Source organism: Trypanosoma grayi (assembly GCF_000691245.1).
Source record: "Trypanosoma grayi strain ANR4 Tgr_573_V1, whole genome shotgun sequence".
In the NCBI taxonomy this organism is placed as follows: domain Eukaryota; phylum Euglenozoa; class Kinetoplastea; order Trypanosomatida; family Trypanosomatidae; genus Trypanosoma; species Trypanosoma grayi.
The window spans coordinates 1-11,167 of NW_008826192.1; the positions used below are offsets into that span (position 1 = coordinate 1).

Consider the following 11,167-nt stretch of genomic DNA (forward strand, 5'->3'; position numbering starts at 1 on the left):
GCTGCAGGACGAGGCGCGACGCGACCACGAGCAGCGTTGCGCCGTGCAGCAGGAACTGCACCAGGCACAGCGCGACGTCGCGGCAGCGCGGGCCGAGCGTGATGCGCTGGCGGTGCAGTTACGCGAGCTCGAGCACGACATGCAGACGCTGCGGGAGGAGATGCAGCAGTCTAATGTTGACCGCCTGTACCTGCGCAAGTGTGTGGAGGAACTGCAGGGGCAAATCAGGCAGCTGCAACAAGACCGACAGGGGCAGCGTGACGCCAAGGAGGCGATGGAGTGGGAAAGACGGCAACTGCTGGTGCAGCTCGACCGACTCAAGCGTGATGGCGTTGCTGTTGGCGCCAACAACGGTGGTGCTGTGGGGGTTGGTGCTGTACCCACGACACCTGCGCGACATGACGAGCCCGTGCAGCAGTTGCGCCGCTCGAGGGAAGCAGCATCGCCACTAGCACCGGCAGGCACAGCCGATAGCCACGGTGTCGTGCCGTTATCATCGCCTGCGCCGGCGGTGGAGCCGATAGACAAAGTGCGGTGGTGGGAAGCAAGGCTGCAGGCCATCACGTCATCTATGAAGGTGTCGCAGCCGCCGCACCCCCTCACGACCCCAAACGCGGGCACATCACGAGGGATAGGGCCACAGCAACGCACCGTGGAGAACGCCTCATTGGCCTGCGACATACTGAATGCCTCACCGGACATCAATGGCGGTGGTTTTCTCGGTGTGATTACGTGAAGGAGCACACACACACAGGGGGAAAAAGAGAAAGAGAGTGTGTGTGTGTCTGTGTGCAATATGGAAGTGTTGTNGGGGGGGGGGGGAGGGGGGTTGTCGTTACTGTACCGGTGTTCACATCCCGTTCTGGATGATGATGATGATGAGACGATGTGTGTGGTCTGATATTACTTCGCTCCAGCATCAGCGCCTGGGTGTGTTGTGCCCCCCTGACTACTCACGAATGCCGCTCATGCTTTTGACCTGTCACTTCGCTACATGTGTGCACGCATGTCTCTGTGAAGCTACACTCCCCCGCCCCACCCTGTTGCAGTTGCTGTAAGGCAAAGGACACAAGAACTATACAGGCACCGTGCCGCTTGGAATTCTTCTTTTTTTTTGTGTTTTGTGTGCTGTTGTTTTTTGGGGGGGCTGCTGCTGCAAGCATGCAAGGCACTACGCGGGTGCCGCAGCCGTGGTCGCTGCTGGCCCAACACCGCTCCGTACGGCGCCACAACTCGCATGGGGATACACACGCACTGTTGTCGTCTTCGTCGTCATCGTGTTTCCTGTCTTCGTCGCCCGCAACGTCCGGTGCGATGGCGGTGGCGCAGGACAGTACTAGCGGCCCAACAGGAGCGGTTGCGTCGTTGCATGGCGCGGTTAACGACGAGGCTGTGCATTCCCCTACTGTTTCGACGGTGTCGCTTCTGTGGGGGGCGTCGTTAGGGTTGGACAGCTGCAGAAGTGCGGACAGCGTTGTTCCTGCGGCAGTTGGAACACCAACAGGTGGTGACGGTATAGGAGGAGAAGCGGCAGCATTGGAGGCGGGCAATGGGTTTGTGAGCAGACTTCTGAAGCAAGTGAGGCAAGACGCGCAGTCACGCTCGCGAAACGGTACAGAGGGTGTGTGGGTGGGAATGGCGGAGATGCTGAAGAGTGTGCGCACGCTGCATCTCTCACGGTGTCCCTTGTGTGCCCCGCAGCGGGCGCCCAACTGGTGGACGACCTTACGTGAGGAGAAGCAGCGACGATATGAGGCGGGCAATAGCGCACAGAGTGGCGGGAGCTGCCGTGGTCAAGACACTAACAAACGAAAGCGCGACAGGGCGAGTTGTGAGGGTGAGTCTGCAGAGTCGCACAATGCCGATTCATCGACTAGCACGAGGGCGGTCGGAAATGGGACCAGCAGGGAGGAGGAGGAGGAGGAGGAAGAGGAGCAGCAGAAACAAGTGGATGTGGAGTTGTTGTGTGCTGAGGCGTCTGACTTCCTCGAACACGTCTATGCACGACGGGAGCGTCTCGCCGCGACACGGCCTGCAATGTACGCTGCATGTGCTGAGACGCATGCACTTCGCCAGGCGTGCGACGCCCTCGGCGGCATTGTACTCCTTGAGGCGCTCCTGTTGGGGATGTAGAACGGAGGGTGGTAGACAAGAGTGTGTGCACCTGTATGTGCCTCGTTCGTTTTTTTTTTTATCTATTTATTTATACCTAACTTCAGGTGCGTAATTTTGGCGCCTTGCTGGAGAGTTATTGCTTCTGATGGGTGGCACATAGAGACGGAGAGTGGGAGGGAAGATGACGAAAGGGCGCGGGGACACCGCCGTGTGAATGGTATCAGCCCGCTGCACCCTGCCGTAACGGTGACAAGATGTATGCGTGTCTGTGTGTCTCGTGGGCGCCACGATCCGCCTGCTATGTTCTCCTCTCCTTCAGCTCCCGCCCCACTTGCCGTCTTCACACCTTAGCTAAGAGCAACAACAGAAAAGCAGAAGAAGCATGTCTTCGGATGACGAGCAGGGGCTGGGGGACCTCTTCGCCGCAGGGGAGGAGGCGCCACCGACGTACCCCGTCGAGGAGCTGTGCATTCATCGTATTCAGCTGCGGCATGAGGGAGTCACCAACGCCGGCTTCATACCGCTCCTGCAGCGCCTCGACCGGGCATCGCCTGATGACCGCGGTGACATCGCGCTGGCGCCGCTGACGGTGTATTACCGCAACAAGCGGCACAGTTTGTGGGGGCACAAGCTGTGGAACGCCGCCAAGTACATGGTGAAGCGGATGGACAGCCATATGATTGATGTGCGCGGCAAGACTGTGCTGGAGCTCGGAGCCGGCCTTGGCGTGCCATCACTCGTCGCCTACAGGAATGGCGCACGCTGTGTGGTGGTGACGGACTACCCGGATTCGGATCTGATTGATATTCTCGAGATGAATGTACGTGCGAACTGCGCCCCCGACATGCTTGACGCCGATGCTGTGGATTTCCTGCTGCAAGAGGCGCGAGAGCGAAAGGTAGCATGTGCCTCTAGCCAAGGCGGCGCCAGCAACAATTGTGGTGAAGTTGAACTAACGGATGTGGAGCGGCAACGGGCAACGTCCACGCGTTGTGTAGTGGAGCCGCTGCTGTGGGGCAAGGATTCGCACATTCGTCAGGTGATGTCGTACACGGGTGGTTCCGGCTTTGACATTGTGCTGCTCTCCGATATTCTATTTAACCACGTCTGCAACGACGACCTCGCGGACACTGTGGCACGCGTGTTGCAGAGGGGCCCGCATGCCGCCGCGTACTGCGTTTTCTCGCACCACCGGGCCTACAAGCAGGTTGAAGACCTGGAGTTCTTCGACAAGTGCGTGGCGCGCGGTCTGCGCTACGAGCAGGTTGATGAAGAGAATTACCCACTGATGTTCCCAGAGGACCGTGGTCCGGCAGAGGTGCGGCAGCCCGTGAAGGTGTACAAGATTGTGCACTACTTTGACGATGCGGGGGCGGCGTTTGAGCCTGGCCACGATGTGTTCGACGTCGTCATTCAGGGAACTGGGCAGGTGGAGTCCCTGTTGTCTGCCGCCCTCGCGCGCAGTGGAATTCGTGTGCTGCACTGTGACGGCCAAGAGGACTACGGTGGCGCCTTCAAGACACTCTCAGTGGTGCAGATGCGGGAATACATCGCAGCAACGGCAATAACAGCGAGAAGGACAAAAGCACAGGTTTTGGAGAAGGATTCTGGTGCGTGCGACGAGACGCATAACGAGAATGACGCTTTCATCTCTCTGGATGTCATGGATACGCTCGACCTCCGGAAGCAGCGGCGTTTTCTGCTCGACCTTCTCCCGATGCACTACTTGTCGAGCGGTGAGACAGTGCAGCAGCTCATGGGGTCTCATATGGCGCGTCACCTGGAGTTCCAGCGCTTTGCTAGCTTCACATTCCTCCTCCCAGTAGACGGAAGCAGCAGGAGTGGCTTTAGGCTGCAGAGCGTCCCGCTCACGCGCGGGCAGGTGTTCGCCGACGGCCACATGGGTCTTATGCAGAAGCGTCGCCTGATGAAGTTTGTGAAGGATGTGGAGGCGTCTTTGGCGGAGCAGCTGCACGCCCGTACCGCCGACGCTGGTGACGACCCGCTCTCGCAGGCGGCGCTGACGCAGGCCCGCGCGGTCGCCGAGCAGGCTGGGCGACTTTTTGCGGAGGAGGCCCGCGCCAACCCTGGCGAGACGCTGAGCGCAATGCTTGAGCGTAAATACGGCGTGACCGGTGACGCGCTCGACAGCGTGACGCTGATGCAGCAGCTCAACACAACGCCGAATGATGCACTGCGCTCAGTCGAGCTGGTTCGGCAGGTGCTGACCTCTGTTGGGGCCTTTGGCGGCTCGACACCATTCCTGCAGTCTATGTATGGCACCAGCGAGGTACCACAGAATATGTGCCGCATTGCCGCTGTGTGGGACGCCACTTTTGTGCTGCGGCGCAGTCTGCGTCGTGTGGTGCCTGGCGCCGCTGCGCCGTCAGCTGAGTTGAGCAACCACCAACGCATCAAGGCGAAGGTGGCGGTGGTTCCCCGCGTACTGGCCGGCTGCTTTGCAGCACCGCGCAAGACCGAAGAAGAAGAAGAAGAAGAAGAGGCGGTTAGAGGTGAAGTGCAATTCTCGCGTGTCATCATGGTTGCCAAGGCGCCACTTGTGTCGTGGGGGGCGCTGCGTGCGGCCGGGTGCTGCGAGGCGGCAGCGGAGGAGACGGGAACAGAGCGTGACGCGATGGAGGCGTTCCCGCCGCTTGTATTGGCGCTGTGCCACGCGCGGCCTGGAGTTGTCGTTCACGTGCAGCAAACCAGTGCCGCTGCGGAGCAGGCACCGGATGACGGCGCCTCTGTTGTGGTGCACTTCACCGTTGACAACAGTCGCATGGGGGCGGGAGAGCTGCACCGCTTCGTGAAGGAGTCTTTTGTGCGTGATGCCACCGCTGATTCTACTNCACCGCCCACTGGCAGCTCCCTTACGGTGGACGCGAGTCAGATATTGTTTCTTGCCGCATTTGTTCTGGGGGAGCGGGAGGAGGCACAGCGCAGCCTTCTCAATCCTGTAACAGCGGGAGGGGTTAATGACGCAGACCTCAGTGAGACGCGCAAGGCTCATCCGTATGCGGTGGAGGAATACCGCAAGCGACAGCAGCGGCAGCAACAGCAGCAGTGTGAAGGAGATTTGGGTGATAGTGAAGAGGCTTGCCAGGTTGTGTCTGTTCCAACTCTGTTCGAGAACCTTATTGACGACGGTGCCTATGTTCAGGCCGCGAAGAAGGCGTACGACTCGGTTGTGGCGAAGCTGCAGCTGCGGGAGGAGGACGGCAAACAGTACACATTTCTTGAGTGTCTTCCCCCTCTCCCTGGCGAGGGTTCGTGAGTGATGTATGGCTCTGTGTGTGTGTGCGTGTGTCTTTAAACGTCTAAACAAACGGAGGAGGACTATTTAAGCTGCTCTGTTTGCAATCGGTCTGCTTCTGTTTGTGTGTCTGCTTGAGTCTGAGAATGAAAAGGGACGCAGTAGAAGTTCCTCGACCTACATACATATTTGTATTTGTGCGTGTTTAAGCTGCACCGCTCCATTTGTGTGCGGTGCTGACTTTTGTGGTTCGCTGTGCTTGACTACTCCCTGTATGTCACATTATCTTTGCCACCCCCTCTCCTTACTTATTTCCTTGATGAGCATGCCTGCAGCAGCAGCAGCAGCAGCAGCAGGGGAATGCTGTACGACCGGGCCATTGCCAAGGTGCTGTTAGTCCTCACTACCGCCCTCTATGTTTACTACATCCTCTGGATTGGCGTCACGCCATTCATAGATCCCTCACACTTCACGCAGCGTTTGTTTCCGCCGCGGGAGTACGGCCTGCTGCTGGCGGCGGCTGTGATGACGGTGGGGCTCGGCCTCTCCATGACGGTGGCGTCAGTGCACACCATACGGCGAACGGGGATGAGGGATGAGGTGCAGACCCCACACGCACCGCAGGTGGAAAGATACGATGCGGAAGGGCGTTTTTCATAAGTTGTCCACTCTCCTGTTGTGTCTTTATGCATCAGTGCCAGTGACCCTCTGTGTGTGTGTGTGTGGTGGGTGACATGCTGTGTGTACACATCCAAGGTCTTTTTGTCTAGAGTTTGGTGGTGCAGTTTGGAACTGTCGTCGCTGCACCACCGGTGAGGCGACAGTTGATGTTCTTTTGCTTCACTCGCTCTCCCCTTGCTGATTAGTTGCTAGTCGGATAGAGACTTTTCGTGGGGGTGTTCACGGAAGAAACAGTAGCAGAAGCAAAAAGAACAATAACAACCAAAGCAAGGCTGCAGGGGGGGAGGCGGGAATAGAGGGGGAAGGAAGGAAGGAAGGAGAGAGAAAGAGTGGCACGATGGCGACGGCACTCTTTGAGGGATATGTTGCGTGGGTGCGCAACAACGCGGAGAACGCGATGAGCCTTGAGCGCTTCTCGCGTATGTTGGCGATAATGCTCACCGACCCGCGGAACCTCCTCACGAAGGAGCTCTCGTGGACGCTCATACGCCTGCATGCCTTCTCGAACCACACGATCCTCACCACAGCCGGCAGGCGTGTCAGGTTCACGGATAAGGTGGCCATTCTCAGCAGAATAATACCGGAGATGGAGTGCCTGCTGGAGCTTCTGCTACGGCGCTACTGCGGCCACACGACGGCGTGGAACGTGTTGCTGGTGCTGCAGTCCATGAAGTGCGTGTTCAATCTGCTCGTGCACCGGCAGCTCTTCCTCGTACCGTGGATATGGGCGGCGGTGCGACGACGGCTGCAGCAGCTGCTCAGCCTGGGCGCGTACGGGCGCCGCTTATCGTCAGCGGTGGCAAGGGGCGACAGCCACACGCTGAGGTCCGGTGCGGTTGGGCCGGCGAAAACACAGCTCGTGATTCCGCGCGTCGCGGCGCGGCGGCTGCACCATCGTACAGCCCCAGATGCCGGTGAGGACGCGGGTGACGTGGACGGCGGCAAGTCACTGCCCTGCACGGCGCTTGACCTGCTGGGCATTGCGGTGGACCTCGTGCTGCTGCTGCGACCGCTGCTGCTGCTGTATTCCGCCAGGCGTGTGTTCCCGCGCGATGCGGCCGGCATCGCCACACTGCCCTACCCGCAGCGCGTGGACAAGAGCAGCAGCAATGCCGCATCCAAGGAGGGCGCTGAATGTGACGCCGACGGCCTCTTCCTTGTGCGGGCGGTGCTGGCGGATGGCGCATCCAAGTCGCTCATGTCGAACTGGGGCGTGTGGCTTTCCTTCTTTGGCCTCGACGCGTGCCTTATACTTCTCTCGCGCTACATTCGACGCCACCGTGTGCCAGTTGTGTACATCGATAAGGAGGATAGTTGCGGCCAGTTGGATACAAACGGTGGCGAGGTACCATCTCGCAGTATGGAGAACAGCCACAACGGCGGCGGCGGCGACGGAAACTCCAACGGCCGAACGACGCCGAGAATACCACCGCTGCCGCTGCCGCGGCCGCCAGGGACGGATGTGGTTGCCGAGTCCACCCCTGTCGTCTCGCGCGATAGCCTTCGTGTGCAGCAGGCGCTGCGCAACATGGCGTACTCCTTCCTGCAGAGTCCCTTCTTCACAGCGGTGCTGCAGAAGTTCCTGTACGATCACTTCGTGGTGGGCCGCCTTAACCGTATCCCGCTCCTGGGGCCGCTGCTCGGCTACCAGGTTGCCTACTTACTTTGCAAGCAGCACTACTGCTTCATGTACTTCCTTGGGCAGTAACACACAGACTGACTGACTGACTGGTGGTGGCAGCAGTAGAAGTAGTGGGGTGGGAGTGGCAGACACAGAACAAGCAAGGAGAAGAGTGTAGAAAAGCGAGAGAATGCCGTTGATGGTGGGAATGGGAGTGGGGATCTCGTGTAAAAGGCGGCTAAGCACAAAAGCTAAGGTGAGTGCAACGACAACATAGGCCGGTGATGATCATCATTGCGGACGAGGAGTGGGGTCTTGTTTGGATACGAAAAAAAAAAAAAGATCGGGATATATTTTTATGTTTATATATACATATATGTGTGTCTGTGAGTCAGTAGCAAAAAGTCGCTGTGTACTACTCAATCATGGCGATTCACTTCTCTCTCTCTCTCTCTCTCTATCTCTCTTTTTTTTCTCTCTCTCGCTCGCTCGCTCGCTCGTTCTCCCGCACTCACTGCTGCTGAACTGCTTAGGGAAAGCACACGCCCACACACGAAACTCAGCTCCACAGATTAAAGAGGTGGAAGGGGTTTAGAAGCAGCGCGTGCGTGTGTGTGTGTGAGAGAGAGAGAGAGAGAGGTAGTAACTACTCAGAAAGGGAAGAAAAACAGCAACGAAGAAACGAAGGGCACATATTTTTCCTGTTTACCTGTATACGGAAGGAGGGAATGAGCGCAGCTGAGGAGGCGGCAGCGGCCAAGGCAGAGGTGGAGGTGGAGGCGTCGCCGGAGTTCACGGCGCGGGCAGCGCTGCAGCAGTACCACACCAACGTGCGCGCAAACATGCTCGGCCGTGCCATCGTGGAGTCCACCAATCTCGCCGCCGCCGCGGTGGAGGAGCTCGCGCAGTCGCATGCCCACACCGTGGAGCAGCTGAACGCGCAGGTTGCGGACCTGCAGCAGCAGCTGCTCGAGGCGGCCACGCTAATTGAGATGCTTGGTGGGCGCATTGCCGGTGACGCAAATGCGCCGTCACCCTCCGCCGTGCGGCAGTCGTTCACGCTGGACGTCTGCACCGCATCGCGTGAGGGGGGCAGCGGCCAGCAGCACACCGAGGTGGAGGGGAGCCGGCTGACAGTGGTGCAGGATGAGCAGCGCCAACCAGACGACGAGGAGGAACAGAAACATAAGCAGCGGCATCCTTCGACCGTAGAAGAGGCCGCTTCCGACGCGTTTGCGACGGCGCATAGTGGAAGCCGCTGCACCGGTCAGACACTCCTGGCTGAAGGCGAAGTGGCCCACTCCGCGCTCTTCGCAGAGGCTCTTCAGGACCGCGGAACGTTGAAGCTGCAGCAACAGCAGCAGGCTATGATGGTGACACAAATAAAGGAGCTGACGGCGCTGCTGGCAAAGGTGGTGAAGGAGAACTCTACGTACCGCCAAGAACTACAGCTGTTGCGCGCCACGACTGTTCCGGTGGAGGAACACCGGCAGCTTCTCGCTGAGCGCGACGCTCTCGAGCAGGAGTATGGCTCTGTCAAGGTGGAGTTGCTGCGGTTAGAAGATGAACTCCAATCAGCCTTGGGTGCCGCTCCCTTACAGCAGCAGAGTCGGCAGGAAGTGTTGAAGGCTCCTGATCTAGCCCTTCTACATGAGGGCGCAACAGCGTTGCAACAGGCATCTGCGCCTTCGCAGCAGGAGGAGCCGGAGTCGTTGCCGATAGACGTCACGCACGCCTCCACCGCAACAGAGGGGATGTTCCACCCGGCCCGAAGCCACATCGATGACAGCACAACCCACACGGCCAGCGGTTTCGGTGATGAAGATTTGCAGCACGTGGGTCTCTGGAAGACGGCGATTCGCGAGCTCGAGCAACAGGCAACCCTTGCGGCATCGCAGCTCTCCGCTGCAGAACATCTACGGGAGGCAGAAGGACGCATTGAGGAGCTGCAAACACTCAACGATGAACTCCGCGCGTCTCTGACGCAATTGGAGACGGAGGATGAGTGTGTGCGGCAGGACTGCCAGCAGCTGACGTTCCGAAACGGTGTTTTGTCTCAGCAAGTAGCCTCCCTGCTGGTGCGGGTGGAGCGACAGCGCCGCGCATTAGAGCGACGGGAGCAACAGCCGCAGTGGAGAGAGGCCGAGCAGGATGAAGAGTCTGTGTCAGACACAGAGGTGCTTCTTGAAGGTGAAGAGCCCTCGCAGCCGCGGGGTGGCTGCCGTGTACCACGGGGACGCGTGGCGTCAGCTGCACAGGCGCTTCTTGAGCACCGCAGTTCCGTGTCGGCGCGCACCCCAGCAGCAGCAACCGCAACAACGGCAGATGGTCTCAGTGATTTGCTGGATGTTTCGCTGCGGCCCAGTGGGCCGCTTGAGATCGAGGGCGGTGTGCGGACAGGCCTCGGCGTGTTCGCATGCCCAGTGCGTCGCTCGCTGCAGCTGCGCAACATGGGCTCGCCGCCCGTTGAGGCGGAACTCACCCGTGTGCCGCGGCTGCCTGCGGCCGACCAGCTCAGTGGCGTGGCGCTGGGGCGGCCGTCGTACTACGCGACGCTGAACCCCGCGCGCCCCACCGTGGTGGACCGCAGCGGTGTCAAGGAGAGCGACAGCGGGAGCAGCAGGAACGGGGGCCGAAAGGGCTTGCTGGGCTCCGCCACAACGACGTGGATCGTCAGCGAGGATGCGGAGGAGAACAGGCGGTTCCTCGAGCTCCTCCGCGAGGATGAGAATCTCGATCGCTACTCTATCAACTCAGTGGCAGAGTTGCTGCAACGTAATCAGGAGTTGCTTCAGCAGCTGTACGCGGCCACGCAGCGCGCCGATCTCGCAGCGGAGCGGCTGTACCGACTTGAAGGAAGCCGCGCTACATCTGACACGGAGGCCGCACAGCCGCAATTCAGGGTCTGTCGTAAGCGCAGGCGGGAGGAATGGACAGAGTCGGACGGACAGCAGCCGCAAGAGGGGCAGAGCAGCAGCGGTTCGGCGGGTTACGCATCGCGGGAAAGCGCACTCAACGACGGGAACGTCTACAGCCGGACCTCCGCCTCTCTGTCAAAGAAACAAGAACAGGCCGTGGAGGAAGAAGAGGAGGGGGAGATGGCGGAACAAGAAGAAGAAGCGGGTCATGGTGGGTTGTTGCTTCCTGTGGCTGCGAATGATGAACGCTACGCACAATTGGAAACACACGTCGACGAGCACATTAACGCCGTGCTGCGGAAACACGAGGCGCAGCTGACACTCACCGACAATAGGCTGGCCGCGTCCCTCCTTCGCATAATGGAGTTGGCCCGCAGCAGCGGCAGCAATGAAGAAGAAGCTGTGGCGAGCACCATGAAGGACGCTGTCATCACATCCCTCGTGCGTGTCTGCACCGAGCAGGGGGTGCGTGCGGCGAGTCAGGCCATCGCCCTCGCCGCGGCGCAGGAGTCGGGGCAGGCGGAGATGATGCGTGAGTGCTGGACGGAGGCGCAGGGCGTCCTGCTGCGCACCGCC

General features: G+C 59.7%; 6 protein-coding genes across 6 annotated transcripts; all 6 read left to right on the plus strand.

Moving 5' to 3' along the window:
• Window positions 1-139: 139 nt before the first annotated feature.
• On the plus strand, window positions 140-736 carry DQ04_05731000 (hypothetical protein; the record flags this gene model as incomplete). The annotated part of the gene is made up of 1 exon (XM_009314351.1): window positions 140-736. The coding sequence occupies one exon, from the start codon at window positions 140-142 to the stop codon at window positions 734-736; it is 597 nt and encodes a 198-aa protein (XP_009312626.1).
• Window positions 737-1,161: 425 nt separating this feature from the next.
• Window positions 1,162-2,133, plus strand: DQ04_05731010 (hypothetical protein; the record flags this gene model as incomplete). The annotated part of the gene is made up of 1 exon (XM_009314352.1): window positions 1,162-2,133. One exon carries the CDS (start codon window positions 1,162-1,164, stop codon window positions 2,131-2,133), a length of 972 nt encoding a protein of 323 aa, XP_009312627.1.
• A 364-nt stretch (window positions 2,134-2,497) lies between these two features.
• Window positions 2,498-5,392, plus strand: DQ04_05731020 (putative RAB GDP dissociation inhibitor alpha; the record flags this gene model as incomplete). Its single annotated transcript, XM_009314353.1, has 1 exon — window positions 2,498-5,392. The coding sequence occupies one exon, from the start codon at window positions 2,498-2,500 to the stop codon at window positions 5,390-5,392; it is 2,895 nt and encodes a 964-aa protein (XP_009312628.1).
• Window positions 5,393-5,731: 339 nt separating this feature from the next.
• On the plus strand, window positions 5,732-6,031 carry DQ04_05731030 (hypothetical protein; the record flags this gene model as incomplete). The annotated part of the gene is made up of 1 exon (XM_009314354.1): window positions 5,732-6,031. The coding sequence occupies one exon, from the start codon at window positions 5,732-5,734 to the stop codon at window positions 6,029-6,031; it is 300 nt and encodes a 99-aa protein (XP_009312629.1).
• A 358-nt stretch (window positions 6,032-6,389) lies between these two features.
• DQ04_05731040 (hypothetical protein) lies at window positions 6,390-7,760 on the plus strand (the record flags this gene model as incomplete). The annotated part of the gene is made up of 1 exon (XM_009314355.1): window positions 6,390-7,760. The coding sequence occupies one exon, from the start codon at window positions 6,390-6,392 to the stop codon at window positions 7,758-7,760; it is 1,371 nt and encodes a 456-aa protein (XP_009312630.1).
• A 641-nt stretch (window positions 7,761-8,401) lies between these two features.
• Window positions 8,402-11,167, plus strand: DQ04_05731050 (hypothetical protein; the record flags this gene model as incomplete). The annotated part of the gene is made up of 1 exon (XM_009314356.1): window positions 8,402-11,167. A coding segment is annotated over one exon (2,766 nt), but the record flags the coding sequence as incomplete, so codon positions are not given.